This window comes from Pempheris klunzingeri, chromosome 24 (genome assembly GCF_042242105.1).
Source record: "Pempheris klunzingeri isolate RE-2024b chromosome 24, fPemKlu1.hap1, whole genome shotgun sequence".
In the NCBI taxonomy this organism is placed as follows: Eukaryota; Metazoa; Chordata; class Actinopteri; order Acropomatiformes; family Pempheridae; genus Pempheris; species Pempheris klunzingeri.
In genome coordinates this window covers 3,579,922-3,600,737 of record NC_092035.1, presented here as the reverse complement: position 1 = coordinate 3,600,737, position 20,816 = coordinate 3,579,922, and the positions used below count along the sequence as shown (strand labels likewise).

General features: G+C 46.3%; 1 protein-coding gene across 1 annotated transcript in view; it reads left to right on the top strand.

Annotated features, from left to right (window-relative positions):
• pard3ba (par-3 family cell polarity regulator beta a) overlaps window positions 1-20,816 on the top strand; it is a 135,552-nt gene that overhangs the window by 34,231 nt on the left and 80,505 nt on the right. The window contains exons 5-10 of the mRNA XM_070855632.1: window positions 4,962-5,044; window positions 9,207-9,293; window positions 9,476-9,601; window positions 10,567-11,030; window positions 13,056-13,195; window positions 13,669-13,797. Coding sequence (XP_070711733.1) covers window positions 4,962-5,044; window positions 9,207-9,293; window positions 9,476-9,601; window positions 10,567-11,030; window positions 13,056-13,195; window positions 13,669-13,797 — 1,029 coding nt within the window. The remainder of the gene's footprint in view (window positions 1-4,961; window positions 5,045-9,206; window positions 9,294-9,475; window positions 9,602-10,566; window positions 11,031-13,055; window positions 13,196-13,668; window positions 13,798-20,816) is intronic.

The window sequence follows — 20,816 nt, the reverse complement described above, 5'->3', positions numbered from 1 at the left end:
CGCCATTAAGGAGGACTTTGTTTGCTGCCTTTTCTTGTCCCTCTGTGACTGGCTTTGTGTGTGTGTGTGTGTGCTGGGCAGGACGGAGGCTGCGTGAGGTCACACTGCTACTCTTGTGTTAGGGGAGCTCAGGTGGAGAGAGGGGAGGAGAGAGAGAGAGAGAGAGAGAGAGAGGGAGTCCTGTTGTTCACCCCCGCCGTGTTTGACACAGGAGTGACTAAGCAGAACTCGGGCATCAGCGGGCGGCGAGTAAACACAGTGACAGAGCCCATATTATCTGTCCACAGAACATCAGGCCTCGTACCCCTCAAGCGGCACGACCACAGTGAACAGGCTCATTATAGATGGCTGAAAATGTCCGTACAGCCGTTAACAAAATCTACATCTGTGCTTCCTGACAGACGAAGCCCTGCCTCAGACCCCAGCAGCCATATTTAAAACCAGACTGTTGCTCTTTAGACTCTGGTAGGTGTCGGTATGTCGTTGTTTAGTCTATTTACAATGTTCTACGATGTTGGAAACTACTTTCTACTTAAACTGGTAGAAACCTCAAACCGAACCTCAGACTGGCTCGTAGGCAGGCGGCCATCTGCACCGACAGGTTGGGTGTAGAGAGCGAGAGACACAGAGAGAGAGCAAGAGAGAGAGAGGGACAGAGTTACACGGAAACAACAATCATAGCAATAATAACAAGAATAGTAATAATATGGATATGACTAATAATGAAGAACATGAGTAATGATGGATAATGACTAATCGTAATAATAGAAGCAGCGACATGCGGTCTAACAACCATCCATGTTGGGGGGGGGGGCAGGCATCCAGCAACCTGCGAGACGAGAACTGCAGGGAAGATACCAAGTTAGTAACATTCATTAATGGGACGTGATGCATAAGATGGAGAGCGAGAGGGGCTCCGTGCATCATGGGAAGTCCCCCGGCAGTGTGAGTCTACAGCAGCGTAGCCAGAGCCAGCCCTGACTATGAGCTTCATCAAAAACTGGAAGAACAGGAGAGCATGTTGGCGTGCTGATATGATGATCATGGCTACTACTATACCTGAACATCTGCACATTACCATTGTGATGTTAGCATCTAGCTGCCTTAGTACAGCCTGACAGTACAGCATGGCTCTTACAGGACTAAAGAGAATAGTTTGTAGTGCATGTGATTGGACATCAGGTCCCATAATTCATTTCCAGTTATTTATTAGAGTTAATCTATATAGGTGTGTTTGCTGCTTTCAGGATTTATCTTGGCTCAGGTATTAAATATTATTAATAACTAAATGCCAAACTAATTTATTATTAGTTTGGCAACCATTATTTCTGTGAAATGATGGTTGCCAAACTAATAATAAATTAGTTTGGCATTTAGGAATGTGTGAAGACCCTGACACACTCACAGGAATGATGGTTTCACAGATGGAGCACAACAATCAAGTACAGTCATCTATGAACTAAACAGTCTGTTGAAGACCTGGGACCCAGTCTGTGTAATCCACGTATGACACAGAGGAGAACAAAGAATAATTGTTGCCGCACGGTGTGTGTGAGTGTCCACATGTGTGTGTTTATTCGTGTGTGTGTGTGTGTGAGGGGCGAGGAGGCCGTCACAGGTCTTGGGCATATTGAGTCCAGGGCCTGATGGACTCCCATAGATCAATACGCTATCACTTCATCCTCACTCATCCACTGTACCACTCCTCTGCAACCCTCCCCTCACACACACCATCTCCACACACTCATCTAAACACTTACAAGTACTACACACACACACTTCTGTCCCTTTTTGTCTTGGAAGAAGTATTGAAAGCTAGATAAAGTGTAATTAAGGCTGATACAGTGATAAATATGCGCCCTGCCCCTTTAATTGATTTTACTGCCTGCTATGGTGAAGGCCAAGGTTGGCCCACTTCTCTCCATCTTTGATTCACACTCAGTCTACTCACATACCTCTCAGTCTTTCTCTATTTATCAGAACAGCTAATGAAACAGGCAAAAGGCTGAGCAGTGCTAAACATGCCGTCGGCCCTTAAATTGATTCGGACTTCCTGCCATGTACGAAGCTAATAAACAAGACATTTAATGTTAGCCGCTAACAGCAGTGAATGGTGAGTTTGTTTCCTTTCTCTCCATTGCTCTCCTTCTCCCGGTCCTCGTTATGTTTCTTCACCCGCTTTCTCTCTGCTGCGCCCTCGCTCTGCCTCCCACGTTTTTGGCTGCTTTTCAACACCTCGAGGTGCAGTGATGCAATACATGTTAACACAGCAGAAATGTCGGACTTTAATATGTTACAGTGAGTCCGGTGCTCCTTCAGCCGTGATGTAAAAAGCTGACACCTAACCTAGCTAAGCTAAATTCTGCCGTCTGTGTGTTCCTCATGCGAGCAGCTGGATGCTGTGTGTCCGTCCGTTGAGGGTTTCGCTGCGTTTGTGTGTTTGTGTGTGTTAGTTTGGGTTTCCTGTGTGAACACAGCAGTCACTTGATGTGATGGATATGATGAGGGTCAAGGAACACCGGGTGGTACACTGAAGCTGTGATCCTGCAGTGCATGCACAGTACATAAAAAAACTCTCTCACACACACACACACACACACACACCCTATCTCTGAAGCGCCTGACGTGTAGCAGATGACTACAGCACTCAGAGGAGAACACACGAAAGGCACACACACCTCATTACTCATCCGTCTGACAACAACCACACACACAACACACTCGTGAAACACCTCGTCTCTCATATGTCTGCACACCGCCCTGTCACTCACACACACCTCCGACTACAAACAGCAGCCTAAACACAAAGCCATGCGTGGCGGCGTGCAACACAGTAACCGAGCAGACAGACGTGTTAGTTGTGCTTAGACAGGCCTCCAGACAGGTTTAACAAATTATTTGACTCTTCATCCGGGGACCACAAAGCCTGTCGCTTTCAAATCACTCCGTGCAGAAAAGAGATTGTGTAAAACTGCATTTCAAACGGCTTAAATGTTAAATGATTTTTCTGTGGAGCTTTCCAACTGTATTCTTATGGAAATCATAGTCGTCGTTGAAGCACTTAAACAAAATTGAAGTTGCAGCTTAAGTTGGAGCACCGAGGTAACTAACAGCTGAAATGAAAGTGCTGATGGGAGTTGAAGTGTACCGAGCGGCGTTGGAAGTGTAAGTGTTAAGAGATGTTTCAAGTGTCGGCGCGACTGTAAGTGCAGAAAAAAGTTTTTGTCTGTTCAAGAAGCTGAAGTGTCAACTGATGTGTAAGCACAGATGGGAGACAAAGCGTCAGCTGAAGCCGTCGCAGGAGTCACTCTGGTGGAGCTGAGCATTATTCTGACAATAGAGTCAATGCAGTGTAGCTGATAAGTGGTATATGTAGAAGCATCCATAGTAATGAAAATAAAAACCATAGAGATGTGTAATGTGCAAGAGCAACAGTAATAATAATCCTCTATATGTGATGCTTCCAAGGTTAAGGTTCCACTGAGCCATGCTGGGAGGAAAGGGGATGGCACTGATGTATTTTTTTCCCTTTGTGTGTTTCTTGGAGGTGATTGGCTGAACACCAGCAGGGTGCCCGGAGAGGAAAGCTGCTGTTTTTATGTCTAGATAAACACGAGTGCTCTCAATCAGGGATTAGATTCACACTGGGCATTATGGTGTGATCCCTTCATTTTAAAGCGGTAAAGAAAGGCAGGTTTGTGTGTGTGTGTGTGTCTGTGTGTGTGTGTGATCCCAGATGTCATGTCTTATATAACACATGTACTGTTCTTGCAGTAAAGCAGACATATATGTTGTCGTAATGTGTGCTGTCATTCAGTTTCAAGCTCCAATCCCTGTAAAACTGGATGTACAACAAGTGCGAGTGTGTTCACGATGAGCGTACACATGTCTTCACCTGTGTTCCTGCCAATCTTGTGCTTCCCAAAGGCTATTTGTCGGCACCGCACTCTGCGGTGAGCGTGTGTGTGTGTGTGTGTGTGCGTACTGTGGGAGGGGGAAGCCTGTCTGTGTGTTAGCTAATGGCGTTGCGGGAAGATGCACAGCAACAATGAAGCCTCCAGCTCGTCTTCCTGCCCCCGCACACACGCGCTCCATTGTGCGGTAATCTCGCACTGCCCAGATAAGTGGGTCACTATTTGTAGAGGCAGCATATATATGTGTGTGTGTGTGTGTGTGTGTGTGTGTGTGTGTACTCATGAATATACCATTTTTGTGTTTGCAGCTGTGCAGAGTTGATACGTGTTGGTAATATTTGCAGGGAATGTAATTGTGGAGGTGTGCGTGTTATAAAGCGTACATTTACTGTGTGTGACAGAGGGTCCATCGGGGAGTTGGGTGTGGCGGGGGGTTGCTAAGGAGCGGGCTGGTGGGCGGGGAGCTTTTTAGCCATTAGTGCTGGTGACACAATGAAAGTGACAAGGCAGAAGGACCTAATTGCGCCCTTCTTGTCTTTAGCGATTTGGGGCAATTTCTCTCTCCCACTTCCTGAGTGTGTCAGAGCGCCTCGCAACAGTTTGACGCCGTCGTTTCCCTCCTTTTCTTCCCACAGTTCTCTCTCCCTCTTCCTTTTTGTTCGTTTCCCCCGGGGTTGTTGATTTTGTCGACTTAAAAATAGAGGCTTGCCTGACACAGGGCAGGGATGGATGGAGGGAGGGGGAGGGAGAGGTAGATAGAAATATACATAGAGTGAAGGGAGGACAGCGGCGTGGGGTAGGGAGCTCAGCGTCCGGCGGTCGCTCTCTCTTCGTTGTCTGCAAAGGTGATTGATGGCGGCGTTAGATTGTTTTGCTAATTGGTGACGGGCCTCCTCGTATTCGCTGACTGGCTTCTGTTTGTTTGGTGTGTGTGTGTGTGTGTGTGTGTGTGTGTGTGTAAATGTGGACGCTGTTAATTTGTCACTGCAGCCATTATCATCATGTTGACTGAACGTGTCTGTCTGTGTGTTTTTTGTTTTAAAACAGGAAACCAACCATGTGCTGAAAGGAGCTTTGGACCAACTGCGCACAGACGACCCCCCTGCCAAGATGAGCCAAGTTAACTTCAGGTAAGAGTGTGTGTAGGTGTGTTTGTGGATGTCCTGGGGGCTGCAGGCGGATCATACTGTAGCTGGAGACGGTACAGTGTTGCAGACTAGGATTAACACTCCAGTCTTTGTTTGACAGCCTGACACTCTGACTGGATTAAACAGTCTCATGGGTAAGCGTGACAGTCTGTGTGTGTGGATGTTGATGTGTCCTGGTACTTGGTGGATGGGGGGGGCTCTTATCTGTAGGTGAGTTCTTCCATTCACTTCACCTCTATAGAGTAGACATTAATGTATGAGCAGTGTTTACTCCGTTTATTGTGAAACTTGATGAGAAGTTGGACGTGCTTCACTGAATCAAAACATCATCAGTGCTAAAATAAAATGTTAAAGGAGCCTAAAGGGTTTCTGACAGATTTAAAAACAGCCCCAAATTCAGTTTAAAGCAGATGCTTTGGCTGCATTTTCAGTCGATGAGGCAAGGTTGGGGATGTAAACATATCAAGGAGTTGGGCTGCACCTAATGATTTTCATTATTGATTAATATCTTGATTTTTCATTTGATTGATCAGTCTCTCAGTCCCAGATGATGCGCCCACGGTGGTAGCGAGGCTTCCACATGATGCAAGTGGTGCGATGTGAGATATATCGGAAGAGGTTGTAAAGAATTCTGTATTGCTATTTTATTTGCCCATTGTGATTAGTGGTGGTTATTCCTGTTGAAGTGAAGTGAGACAAGCTGGTGATGATGAGGAGTCGAAGTTACTTTGAATGTGAAACTGTTCACATTCAAATCATTCTTCATTATGAGATAACTCTTGTAATGATAAAAAAAGAACACAGGCCATTTGAAACTAGCAGGAAACCAAAGAAAGAGTAATTTAGTTTTGATAAATTGTCGGGTAATTGTGAAGAATAATCATCACGTTAAGACAAGTTGATGTCTTAACCCTGACTGTGTTGTCTGACCAACAGTCTGAAGCCCAAAGGTAAAGATTTAAATAATGGTATGAAAGTCAGCAATAATTAACTAATCAACAAAATTGTTTTTCATACGCAATTAATTTTCTGTCAAGCACCTAATTCCTATAATTAACCAACAATTTCCTTCAGGGCCAGTGAAGAGCCGTATTCATCCGCCTGTCGGTGTTTATTCATCAACAGCATCAAACAGAAGTCTGTTGCTTCAGCAGCACAACTGACTGACCTGTGAAAGCAAGACTCTTGTCAAGAGAGTGTGTGTGTGCGCACGTGTGTGTGTGTACAGGCGAATGCGTGTCCTGTACGCGGGAGCACACACCTCACCATGGCAACCTCCACCTCTTTGTTTTTTGGGCACGTCACTCGCAGACCTCTGGCATGATGGGAATTTTATCTTCATTTCCCCAGGCTGTCAGTCACGCAGTAACTATGGCGACAATTAACCCCTCCATCGCAACCCCTTCACCTGTCTCGTCCGGCAAGCCTGCGACAAGAGGGAGAGATAATTTCCCAGCGTCCTCCGCTGCAGCCGACCGATTTTCTTTTCTGATTAGAAAACTGTTCTTTAAAAAGAAACCTCCGGAGAGAATCACGGGCGCTCAGGAAAAAGACTTGGCTGGAGTGACAGATGGTGATTTTTCAGCGTTTTACAGTGCAGTGGTGTCTTGACAGCACTGTGATACAATGGAGGCACGGCTCTCACAGATAGTTTGCCATGGTAACAGATGGTTGGCAGTTGAAGAAGCCGCGGTGAGCGAGCGAGGGCACACTTTCAGCGAGTCCCGGCCACGAGTTTGTTAGGCACTCGGCCTCCGCTGATGTAGAGGAAGTCAACCAAGAGTGGGAGCTCCATCTGTCTCACTCCTCATTGCTCTTTTCATCCGTCCCACTGTCCCTCGCCCCTCTCTCTCTCTCTCCCTCCCTCTCCCCCCCCCCACCCAGTGGAATGACTGTGTTTGTGTTTGTGTCAGTGGGATGCTAAAACGGGTGAGCGGAGCTATTCTGCATATTAGCGCGCAGCACTAACAAGCTACGGCTGCCTCTGATGAGCTTGTTTGTGCCGCTGTTTGTTTTTTACATGAATGTAAATGGGCTGAAGCTGTGCGAGTGTGTGTTTGTCTGTACCACACACACTGTGTGAATAGATATACATCATTCAGGACCAGCTTTGTACCTGTGTGTGTGTGTGTGTGTGTCCTGTCCTGGCCTGGTTGTCTTACCCAGGCTACTGAAAGTAAATTCGAAGTGTGTGTGTGTGTGTGGGTGTGTGTGTGTGGGTGTGTGTGTGCACATGTGTTATTTAGATGTAACTGTGTCCTCTAATAGATGTAAATTTGATGCATGTGTGTATCTGTGAATTCAATTTAGAGGAATGTGACTGATGGTGTTTGTGAGCGTGCAATAGATGTAGCAATAAGAATGCAAATTGGATGCGTGTGTGTGAGTGTGTGGATGTTTGTGTACAGTACGTGTGTGTGTGACCCTGGCAGAGGTTAACGAGAGCGCGGTGACAGTGACAGAGGAGTGTGTTATAATGATCCCAGCTAGTCCTTGGGCTTGTGCACGCGTACAGAGCACATAAACCTTGAACTTCTCTGCCTTTGTTCTCAGACTTGCTCCCCTTTTTTTTTTTTTTAACTTACTCCGACTCTTTTTTTTTTGCATTGCAGCTTGGTGGTGAATACAATACTTTTCTGCTCTTGGCATCTGCCTGAGATTGCTCTTTTTGGACCATTCTTCATTACCTTCTCACATGTACTTCAGAGGCCGAGGGAGAAACGAATGTCTGTAAGGAGCATTCATTTAAAGGCTCTTTAATGGTCTAGAAATGTAAGAGTGAGGAGTATTCTTTCAAGGACTTTTTCCTCAACTTCAACTACAACAGCTCACTATTTGTTTGTGTGCGAGGGATACCCTTACAGTTTTTCATAGTATTTAATCTTGCATAATCATGCTTTATTTATTTATTTATTAGTCTTTTCTTATTTCTTGTGAGGGGCCATTATAGCTTCTTATTCTGAAGTTGTAGAAAATTAGTTGTTCCATCAGGCAAATTGAGGCAGACATCATTCTGCTGCCTTCTATAGTACGAACAAAAAACTATTTTGGATTTAGGGAAGTTTTGGTTTCACTTTGAGACATTTTTCTTATTCCATGCAAGTGTTTTTGGTACATTTAACTACATGGATTCATAGCTTTTATCAACAGCTCATTCCAAATTAGAGGTTCTTTATTGCTCATAATATAAACATTATATTATTTTGACCAACGGGGCCAAGTGTTTTCCACGAGGAGCAGTTTGGGTTTCAGGGTCTCGCTCAAGGCCAACCTGTTTGAAGTAGAAATAATGAGAAATAATTGGTCATCCTTACAAATTAGAACCATTCAGTCAGTCTTCTTACCAAAAATACACATCATTAGTATCTCTCTAAATAGTGCAAAAGCCAATGCAAAGAAACATGCCTGAGGATTCAAAGAAAAGCAGAATTTTGTTTACCCGGTTTCCACTTTGCTGTGATCTGAAACTCTGAGGCTTAAAACCAACTTTTCAGCTGCACTCACTAATATAATGCGGCTCCAGTGATTACAGCAATGATCCGTATATGTGTTTGTAGCATTAAACAACAGATTGCCATCTCCTGTGATCTTCCTCTACCACGCTCCCATCATGCGGGTCCCCCCTGTGTGCCGCCCGGTATCAAAAGCAGCCTTCTTCCTCTCCGTCTTTAGTGGTATTGTCCTTGTTTATCTGCCGGTAAAAGCCACAGTTCAGGGCCCCGCAGAGATTATTAGAGAAAGTCATTCTGTTTCATCTCTATCTGTCTTTCTCTTTTATCTCCTGCTCTCTTCTTTTGTCCACCGGCTAGATTGGGTGGTTGAGAAGCAGGTAGATAAAGGGTGAAGTAGCCACCTGCGTCCCAGACACACACACACACACACACACACACACAATGCTTGGCAGGACTACCTGTAAGCTAATTTGTATCCCTATCTGTGTCGCCTCGAGGAAAATGCAAATGGATTTTGAAGAGCTTGCACATAGAAATGCTGGGTGTGTGTGTGTGCGGCCGCGTATTACTGCATCAGTGTTTTTATGATTGTGTGTGATACATTATGCGCATCCTATTTTTCTGTATCTTCAAAGATGCCTCTGCGTGTGCTCATCTGACTGTGTGTGTGTGTGTGTGTGTTTCATTGACAGCAGCCTGACGAGGACGGTGGCGTTTCCGGGTGACTGGGGACCCCTGGGTATCCATGTGGTCCCCTACTGCTCCTCTCTCAGTGGACGGTGAGCACACACACACACACACACTCTCCTCCCACCACATCCACTTGTAATCAATGAGACACTCATGAGGATGGCAGATGGCAATGTTGACTTACAGAAATAAGACTCCAGCACTGGCATGTAATCACATATATGTTTACCTCCATGAGTTCATGCTCACTGTACACTGTGTGTTGTGCAAGGACCCTGGGCCTCCACATTAAAGGCATCGAGGCAAACAGCCGCGCCAAGAGAGAGAATATCTTCAAAGAGGACGAGTGTATCGTCCAAATCAACGGCACGCCGCTCCAGGACAAGACTTTTACACAGTAAGCATGCTGGGGTGGCATGTGGGTGAGCTGGAGGGTGTCTCTCTTCTCGAATTTAGTTACCTTTCCAACATTTAAGCTACCCGATTAATCTGTTTTTTTAAATAGTTGACTAATTTACCTTGACAACCTGTAAATACAACCGAAATATGAAAGAAGCAGCGCTAGACATGAAGATACGATACTGTATTTTTACACACCTTTATGATATGCACGAAAGTTTCTAACGCAATCAGCTAAGATCATTTCATCAGAAAAGGACTTGGACCTGCAAAAACACAGCGTCCCCTCATGAGTACAGACTGTAGCTTGTACAGCACATATTTACAAGAAAAAGTCTTAATTGTGGTATTTTAGCACGCTGGTCTGTAGCAACAACAGTCAACAGCAGCTAAAACAAGAGAAGTCTGTTACCTGGATGTGTTGTAGTGAGAGACCTCACCTGCCACTCTGGTAGCACCCTTTATCAGCCAAAGACAAATCCTTCTCACTCGCTGCCTTTCCTATCTCGCCGCCACATCTACTCTCACGGAAGACTGTACGTGTTTCTAATTCCCCCCCCTCTTACCAGCACACACATTCTTCCTCTATTTTCTCTGGAGCTGAATAGGTCCATTTAACTGCATCTTACTGTGTTGTGTGAATGTTGTGCTGATAGTAGTGTATTAAAGCTGCAACAGGAGCCTGCTGTGAGGTCTCCCCCATCTGATAGGGACCTCAGTGTCCCAAACCAGCTGGAAGAGTCACTCCGCGCTTGATCCAAATTGAAATACAGCTCCATTAACGACGCACAAGCACTCACTCTCAGCTTTCCAGTTGTCTGTGTTCTCCTTCTGTGTTTTTTTAGAGCTCCACAAGGCAAATTAGCGTAGAGATTAGAGTACGATATGAGTGGATATGGCCACTTAACTTTCACTCATATGTATAAAAGGAAAAATGTGAATATTGTTAATTTCTTTCCCCAGGTCACAGGAAGTGTTCCGCCAAGCCATGACCACGTCCTCCGTGCGTCTGGAGGTCCTCCCCGTGGCCAACAAGCCACGCTACGAGAAGAACCAGATAGGTCAACTTTTCACTGGCGATGCCAAAGACTCCTCCGCAAAGGCAAAGAGTCCCATGGTGAGCCGCGCTAAAACCGACTCCCAGCCCGAACCCAAACAGAACGCCAGACTAGACGTGAGGCAACCAGACAAGCGTGCCAAGACCCCAGAGCCAGCCGCAGTAAACACACCACCAGCGGAGCTCCAGTCTGGGCACGGCTCCTTGGAGAGGGTCTCTCCCACTCCTCCAGCCAGGGCAGCAAGCTCCTCACCGACACCCAGGACCCGCAGCCAGAGCCCCCTGGCCAGTAAGAGCCCTGGTCTGCCCAGCCTGGCCAACCTGACCACCAGGAGGGGCGGCAAGAGGATAAAGATTGATCTGAAGAAAGGTAAATTCTGTTCTGTTGGGGATTTGAACGAGAAGCCAGCATCACAGACTGTGGGTGTGGGCCTTGAAAGATCAACCTGGCAAACACCCTTATCATGCTGCATTCTGGGAGATGTAGGCTTGAGTGTTTTGGGCTAAAAGTGAAGATATCTCGGCCTCTAATGCTACGACTCATTTCTACTTTCTTTATGAGAGATGAGCGCAGTATCAATCAATTGTTTTTAACAATATTTAACAACTCAAATTAGTTTTTTTTTTTTATCACATTGGAGAAGTTGCCCTTTGACTTTCTAAGTTATTACTACTACTAACACAACAATAGTCTTTGTGTTGGAAAAGTTATGTTTTCTACCCAACGTCCTCCTCTCACTCAAAAGGGAGCTGCTGTCAACAAGCAAGATAACCCACACGCTCTTTTTGAGGACATCCACGCTCAGTTTTTATCTTCCATGTTTGTTTTTCTGATGTAGTGACAAGTAAACTTTAATCTGTTGAGCAGCTTTGAAAGTCTCTGATGCTATTTATCCCACCAGTTATTGATAATTCAGGCGAATTCAGGCAAAGAATTGGTCCTATATAAAAGCTCTGGACCACCAAAAGCAATTTTAGTCCATATTGAAAATAACTCTCTACGGTGGAGATATTTTTCATTTTTTATCTTCTGGGATAGCCTCACACACACCGGCTGCTTGTTTTGCTTCTAGATTCGAACCCAGACAGAATCAGTCTGGCTTCCCAGCCTCCTTATCTGTAATCCCTCTAAAACACATCAGTGTCGGAGCGCTGATGTGTTGATAGCATTGGAATAGGTTTGTAGGACTGTGAATAGGCTCTGTTCTAGCAACCTGTAGTGCTATGGGCCATTGAAAGGATAGCTGTAATTGGGCTACACACGCACACACACACACACACACACACACACACACACACACACACACACACACACTTGTTACAGGTACCCAGAGAAGATACCCAGATGAAAGGATAGAAGAAATTGGGCTCCACACTCTCCGGCTCCAGCTCACAGCACTGTTCACTGCTCCTTTATTGTTGGTTTCTTTCTCTTCCCAGCACCTTTTCATCCATCCCATTTTCCTCACCGTTTTCCACCATCCTTCTTTTGTTTGATTTGTTTCCCTTGTCTCCCTCTATCCCTTTCACTTGATGCAAGATCAGAGCAGAGGATATTATGGGGTTTCTAACACCCTCTCCCTTGGCAACAGGCTCTTTCTCTCTGTGATTGACAGGCGGTGAGGTTTAGGTGCGCTAATGTAGGGCAGGCAGAGGCTTAGCTTGGAGACCAGATAGCATCGCTCACCGCCTTTAGTATGCCACGCCGGCTTTGCTCTCCCCGCACACACACACACACACACACACACGCAGACACACACACATGCAGACACACAGAGCGTGGCACATTTCACTCATGGCTTGGGGCTTGTGAGGCCGTGAAAAAGGGAGAGGGTGGAGGCTCTGGGGCTTGATGGCTCGTGCGTGTGTGTGTGTGTGAGTGTGGCCTCAGAAACACACACACACACACACACACACACACACACACTTGTAAATGTATACACACAGATAAACGTAGGCTCACACCCACAAGGAAAATCTTTTTGGAAATCACGTTGCACCCCCAGGGAGGGAAGCAAGGGAAGGGAATAATATCTCTCTCTCGCTCTTTCTTTCTCTTTCTCTCTCTCTCTCTCTCTCTCTCTCTGCCGTCTTCTTCCCCTGCCTCCCTTCATCAGCCACCATTCGGCCTGCTCACACGTGAAATTAAAGGCAGAGTCTGTCTAATCCAGCTAGGAGAGAAGCCTTCTCCCGGCGACTCAGAGGCTGAGCCAGGCAACAACCCCCCAGGGGAAAACAGACACTTAAACAGCAGTTAAGTAACAGCAGTGGAGGTAGATGGTAAAACCACAGACGGGGTCCAGCTGCAGGAGAGAGAAAGGACTTCAGGTGTCAGGCGCAGGGAGATGGACGCCCCCGATGCACACTGTGACGCAGGCTGCTTTGTTTCCCATAGGTGCAGAGGGCCTGGGCTTCACCGTGGTAACCCGGGACTCCTCGGCCCAAGAGCCAGGGCCAATCCTGGTGAAGAATATCCTGGCGCGTGGCGCTGCAGTTAAAGATGGCCGCCTGATGCCTGGAGACCGCATCATTGAGGTAAGGCAGACCCCGGGCGGTCACCGCAACAACTTCCTCATTAGTGGCAGGAAAATGAGCTCTGTGGCTCCCCTGCTGGTTGAACTGAGTAATTGCACGTTACTGAGAAAAAGTCCATATTTTAGGTTGAACTTATCCTCCGTTATTTTGATCTCTATTAAAGGGCTTGTTCCCCTAAATTGCAAAAAGATCATTTTTGTCTCTTACCTCATATGTTGTCTAACCACCCAGATAGTTTTACTGACGGATGTATCACAAAACACAGACAAATAAATTAAAACTAGCATCAGGGGAGAGAAAGTATGATTTATTTTTCTTAAAAATTATTTTTCTTAGCCCTCAAAGCACTCGAGCATCTTCGTCTGATCCTCATGTAGTTTGATATGTGTTAGTGGTGCGCTGTCAACTGCATAATACCCTTCAATCTACTCTGGTGTGTGTTTTTTTTTTCTTTGTTGTGTGTGTGTGTGTAGGTGAACGGAGTAGACATGACAGGCCGTAGCCAGGAGGAACTCGTGGCCATGCTGCGCAGCACCAAGCAGGGCGAGAGTGTGTGCGTGGTGGTGGCTCGGCAGGAGGACATCTTCCTGCCCCGGGAACTGGTAAGAGAGTGTGAACACACAAAAACACGGCGTCCATGTCCTCACACAGCTCCGCACAGTGCCCCATCTCTCTTCTTCTTTGGTCTGTCAGTCATTTCTGCTGCTCTCGCTCGTCATTTGTCTTCAATGGTGATCTTCACTTTTCCTCTCTTTTTCTGTCTCCTCCTCTTCATCCTCCCCTCTCATTTTTTTTTTTAACGTTTCCTTCACATTGTCAGCTTCACATCATTTTTTCCTTTTTCTCCCTCAAAGGAGCGAACCTCTTTACACCGATGCCCTTTTGCCTATAAACATACGGGCGCACTCACAAACAGGCTGAGAGCACGCTCCGGCCTTCCTGTCCCACTCTGGTTTGTTGACACAGCGATGCCACAGGAAGTCGCACGCATAAGCCACAGCCGCCCCGCAGGAAGCGTGCGAGCATGTCCGCGCATGTCGACACACCGCGGGTGTTAAGCGACCGTTTACCTGCGGGGGCTGACGGGGCCAGAGGTCAGCGTCACGGCTGTGAGGCTCACACAGCACGACTGTGCCTCTCGGGGGACATTTTATCAATAAACACACACTCTTAAACATACATACACACTGCCAGGTGGCCCCTTGAAAGTCACCCTCTCTCTGGAAATGATGTTTTTGCCCGTGCGCCTCTATTCTCTCCACTCTCCCCTTTGTGGTTATTCTGATTATTCCCTCTCCATTACTTCAAAGAGCTCTGAGAAAGACACGCATGGCTTTATAGTGACTGATGCATATTCACACCTAGAGTGGCTGCGCACACACTCCTAAACACCTAGTCCTTGATAAAAACTTGAACACGAGTGCACTCTTTCTCTCACACACACATGCATGTGCGCGCACACACACACACACACACACACGTGTACGTGTACAGAAGAACACATCACACAATCTTTAAACAGCCAAGTTACTGCTTCCGAAAATAGTTTGCCCTCATTAATGGCCCAGCAGTCTTGGCATAACAAGTGCACTTTGAAGAGCCTCTACAGTCTTCATCTAACACTTGCTTGTATTTGTGCATTAGAGACTTAAAGAGAGAATGGGGGGGGCAGGGGGAGAGGGTGGTGGGGAGGGTGTTGAGTGGAGAGGCAGAATGAGAGAGAGCCCTCACTCCTGTCTGTATGGAGGCTGTTGAAGTTGTTGGTGCCCCGTGAGATCTGGCCCTTATCTCCAGCCACCTCAAAGACGGTTTGATGTCCCCTAAGCACACACACACACACACACACACACACACACACACACACACACACACACACACACACACACACACTCGCCAATTTAAAGACACACACGGAACACCACACACACACTCAAGGTTCTGTGTCATTGAATTTAGATGTGTGGACCCTCAAAAAGCCACACAGATGCAGAATCTACCACATCATTAATGGAAGCCAAATGAGCTCCTGCAAACACACGCAAGCGCACACAGTACTTGAAAGATTTGCAGCAGCCCCCACTCTGCAGTAAGCACATCCCCACCTTTCCAAAAATCTACACCCTCCTGCAAAATACCAACCAAGACAGACTTTTCCCTCCCTTCTCTCTTTCTTTCTCCTCCCTCGCCTGTTTTTAATTGCTTGACTTCTTCTCCCGCTGCTCTCAAGTCCCAAATTTTAGTGGAAATTTATGTGCAGTGCTAGCAAGGAGCGGCTCGCTCGCTCGCTCGCACAAAAGACGTAACGATGATGGAGGCGCATTAAGTGGACGCGGCCATCTGCCTCTCCCGGCGTACGGAAATGTCTGTGTGCCGATGTTGTCTGTGTGTGTCTGACTTAGTGTGGGTGCCCGTGAATATTTCTAAATGTTTTAGAGGCTGTATTATCTATCCACACAACTATGGTCATACTTGTAACGTCATCTATCAGATGCAGAGCAGCAAATTGCAGTTCCACATTCAGTAGCTGCTGAGATTAATTGGCGTACTTAAGGTTTGTCTTCACTAACCTCAATGTTGCTGCTGCAGATATAATAGTGAACCTACAACATCGGCGTATTGAGTATATAAAGGTTTAATTTGGTCTCCTAAGTAAATAAATAATAAAGCAATATCAGATTAGACATCTAGAACCACATTCTGATGATATGATCAGTAAGGAGGGGTTGTTTACCCGTGTGGTTTACTTCCTGACTCTGCCTGCAGGTGGTGCAGTAGTAAAGACCCCCTGCTTCTACTCTGTGGTTCAGTCCTGAAAAAGCCTCTCCTGTGTCTCTCCTGTCCAGCTTTTCTGTCCTTTGGCTCAGGAAGTGTGTTTAAAACACACTTATTTAACCGTGTTACTGCCTGCAGCCTTAAAACATATAAACAGGTTAAGGTTTTAGCAGAAACCTGGTTAACACAGCTCAGTTTGGGCTGGAGTCACATCAGTCACAGCAGAAGAAAAGAAAGGAAGAAAAGAAAGGTCATTACTCACAGTGGTGCACATTTGTGTCTAAAATAAGTAAATCCAATGTCTGACCAAACCGGAAACTGACGCCAAAACAAAAAAGTCCAAGAAAGCCGACTGAACAGTATTTCAGTATTTTTTATGAAATTAAGACACATTGGCGCCTTGGAGAAACAGCGTGTGCTCCCATTACTGACCCTGTTCTCTCAAAGTTTTGTTACTGCAACAAAAAAAAATGAAAGGACAAAAAACTCTGCAGGCTACAGCATCTGATATCACTGTTGCACTCAAAAATATGCCACTCTGGCCTTAAATCATGGCAGCTGGTGGGGCAGAAATCTCATCATTGACCGGTTGTGTGTAATCAGGGAATTGACAGTGACCCACATCCTCTCTTAGCTGTTTCTCCTTCTACCCTGGTTTCTTGCGTTCAGTTGGTATTAGTGAAGAACTATTTGGTGCTAAACTAAAATACAGCTGAGGCCGATGGGAATGTCATTTGTTTTGCAGGTGTTTGGTCATAAACCAAAGTCCTGGACAGCTGAAATTCTGCCCCGATTATGATTAAGATGATTATAAAAAGTGCAAAATTATTGCAATTCATCCTGAAGGAGGGAACGAATGTGTGCACAACAAGTGGTGGTGCCACGGGGTAGCCAGCCAACAGAACCCCCCCCTGGAGTCCTGTAGCTAAAAATGAAGGTGGAGGAGGCAGTCTACAACCAGTGAGGCTACATGTGCTGCCCTGATATTGGTAGAGACACACAGGTTTGCTGAGGAAGATCAGAGGTCGACTCAGCTAAACAGTAGCTGGTCAGGATTCAGCTGCTTAGGACACTCGCTGACCCAGCAGTTTGAGCCCAGGTCGTCTGTTCTCACTGCACCATCCTGCTGCCAGCCTACAAGATTTATATTCTCTGCTCTATCATTCATGAAGTCTTTTTTATCTCCCATCCCATGTACAAGTGAAGTAGACTTTTAGAGGAACTGGCTGAACTGCTGATTGATTAGCTTCAATAGAGGGGGTATTGATGTTTCATGAGCAGCGTGCTGTTCTGTGAAAGCACTCGGCAGCGCTGGCAGGCATGCCGGTCTCTTTCAGTCAAAAGGATAACAATAAAGCCCGTGAATTAACCTCATTATTAGGATACAAAAGGAGGCCGTTTTTTTTACCCCGTCTCCTGTACTCTCACACGCTCTCTAAGTAATTAAAAAGTGATAACTTCTAATCACAGTTTAATTCCTGTCAGCATTTCTGTGTCTCCAGCGCTCGGCTCTCTCATTATTTCATAGGGCCGCGTTTTGTTTCAGACTGGAGATTAGTGCGATGCTTTGTGATGTGGAGAGGTTTTTTTTGTGGGCGGGAGAGCGATATGTGTGTGTTTTGTGTTTGTGACGGTGTGTGTCTGCAGTAGAATTATGAGTTTTCCAAGGACAGGATGGAGGGGTCACTCTGCACATGGTTGACCCTCAGCCTAGGCCAGTTCACAGGAAAAGGAGGCCGTCAGGCACAGAGTGACTCTGCTGTTTTGCTGTTGTCTCCTCAGTCGGCTTACCCAGCTGTCCACACCACTCTACCTTTTCTGTCTTTCTGTCAAGTCTGTCTTGGAGCTGAAGCTCTTCTTTCACTTCTTTCCTTTTCATTATCCCCCCTCCCTCCCCTCCAACACACCAGAATTATCCTTCAATCAGTCATTTCACTTCCCTTTCTCTTCGTTGTGTAGTAAAGGTGTAAAGCGGCGAAGAGGCAGACATTAAGGCGATTAATTGGCAGCTCCATCGTCGCCGCCAAGCACGGCGAGATCTCATCTTAATTGAATGTCGCTCTCACCGCTAATCCCGCCGCTTTGAAACCCCCCATTTGGAAATCCTTAGCGACAAAAGGCTCTGTGTGTAATCGCTGTGTATCACCCCCTTTTCGCCACCCACCCCGGGGTAAGAAAAAGCTCCTTTTTGTCTCCTCATTTGGGCGTTGAAGAGGGTGGTCTCTCTCTCCTGGCCAAAAGCTTGTTAAAGAGCCATTGCTGAGGACTAACGGTGGGGGGGGGGGGGTTGCGCAGTGGAGCCAAAGGGTCTCAGCCACCCTGGGGACGCAATTTGCCCCCAAGGGAATGGCATTAGAGGGGATATTGGTGTGTGTGTGTGAGTGTGTGTGTGCCTGCGTCTGGACCACCACTGAGATTCACTTGGTTGTGTAAATAGATTTAAATCAGCAGTGAGATACAATACAAACACGTTCAGTTTGTTTGACTTTGCATTTTCATAACTTTCTGATTTCTTTCCAGAGCCTACAGAGCCTGCTGCGCTCTGATTTGGCCACCTTCACCTTGTGTGTTATTACAGCAAGATCACAGAGGTATTTAAAACCTCCCAGGTTGCCGTCTGAGTCCTCTCAAGTGTCTTTCAAGCAGGAAGTAGCGGATTGGCTTTGTAATTTCTCTGGTTTTGAGTATCAGCACTCTGAAATGCCTTGTTGATAAAAATAAGCCCTGACTGAAAGTCTTGTATCATACTGAAATAGAAAATAGATTCTGTGAGGTTTGAAGGACACAGTTTGCCTGCTTCATCTTATCTTCATATCAAGGAACCGAATATGAACACCACCTGAGAGGTGATTAGCAGTGGAGCCATTTTCAGGTTGTCACAGAGATATAAATATCATAATTGTGTCCAGCAGTTTTAAACACTATTTGCACATTCTGCATGTTTCATTGAGGAGTAGATGCAATTTTAAACCAGGTTATTTAACTTTGTAGTGGGGAAAAACTGCCTAAGACACAAATTATTATTCTGGAGGGGACACTCCAGATCCTCTTATTTACTGTAGTTTGGGGACATCTTATGCCTTTATTAGACAGTATGACAGAAGAGGAATTTGCATTTCATGGCCAGAGTTTCAGAGAATCAGCCGTCCTTCTTACCTCCCAACACTCACTACAGGTTTTTTTTGAAACATGATCTTGATATAAGTACTTTACTGAAGCTTAAACGTGTCTTAGCCCTAACCAAGTCATGCTATGTATGTACCTGACCAGATCTTAATTGTGGAAGATAGAAAACGGTCATTTTGAATCATTTCTGTAAAGGTTGTGTTTCGTAAAGTAGTGACAAACCAAGTCACTCTGTATCTAGTGTCTGTTGGGTTCAAATTAACAGCCACTCAGCTTTCATCTATTTGAAATTCAAAGCAGTGGCTTAATACAGTGTGTTGGATCAGTGTTAAAAAAAAAAAAAAAAGGTACCTCAAGATTTTGCTCACCCTGCTGCAGGCGACCTTCCAGGTTTAGCTTCTTTACCACTGGACTGAGAGCTCTGACTCACATTTGGAGCCGAGTGCCCCTCCTGGCCTAAAGGCTTTACCAGGCTGTTGTTTTAATTAAACACCTAGGCGAAGTAGTGCTGACAGAGGGAGACAGAATTTGAAGGCTGGAGGATCACAGCGAGGTTGGGAGAGAGCTCCTGCTATGATGAATTTAGAAAAAAAAAATCATACTGGAAGACATTTGACTCCTACATCCTTCAGCGCTGTGCCACGATGAGAGAGGGGGAACGTGAACATGGATTCCTGATTCAGTGGCGGGCGAGGAGCCTGACGTAAGGCTCGGCAATCCCGCTCTGGGTACTCAGATCTTTAAAGCTGTGACAACTGCTATAATGTATATGCATATTCCTACAAAAATCACTTTGACGTTTTCTCACTTCATGAGTCACAGTTGAGTCTGAGTGGCTGAACGGAACGAACCTCCGAGCCACCTTTAGTCTCAACAAGAGCAGAACACACACACACACACACACACACACACACACCCTCCGAACCTTCCTCCCCTCCTCTTTAAGGAAAATAAGGCTGGGGAGTGAAGTGGTGCTGAGGCGCCTCCCCTCCGCAGGCCCTCTTTTCACCGGGTGACTGAACCTGCCGTTTTTATTTTTCCCCTGCTCTCTATTTTTGCCATCCTCTAATGACAGACATTTTCATTTTCTCTTTTGTTGCCTTTTGTCTCCCCCCCCCCCCCCCCCCCCTCCTTCCCCATCTTATTTTCGGAGCAAAGCTGCTGTCGCCGCCAACACGGTCATTTTCTTCACATTAAATGGCAGTGGGCGAGTGCGGTGGGTGGGTGGAAGATGTAGAGAGAGACCTGTAGAAAGTAGGGATGCAGCGGGAGTCTGGGGAGGAGGAGGAATTGAGAAAGAGGGAGAGGAGAGGCGAAGAAGGGAGAAGAGAAATACGGCGAGATTGAGAGATTAGGATGAAATGTAAAGAGTGAGTGGGGGGGGTGTGTGAACGAGAGGAGCGGGTATACCTCAGGGATGGGTTATTACTTTTAAATGCTCCTCTGCGCCTCCATCCTCTTCCCTCCTCCTCGCCCTCTTTCCTCCCCCCTTCCTCCCCCACTGTGCTCCAGGAGGAGGTATGAAAAGGTTATTATGTTTCCTTTAGAAATGGCTCGCTCTCCGTCTGCGCCTTTCATCTCCAAATGGAATAACCTCTCTACAGTAGCTTTCTTCTTTTCCTCACTACACCTTCATCTCTCCTTCCAGTACACAGCACCTGCTACTCTGTTCCTCTTTTCTTTTCTCTTACGGTCTGTCTTTTTTCTGCCCCGCAGCCTTCTT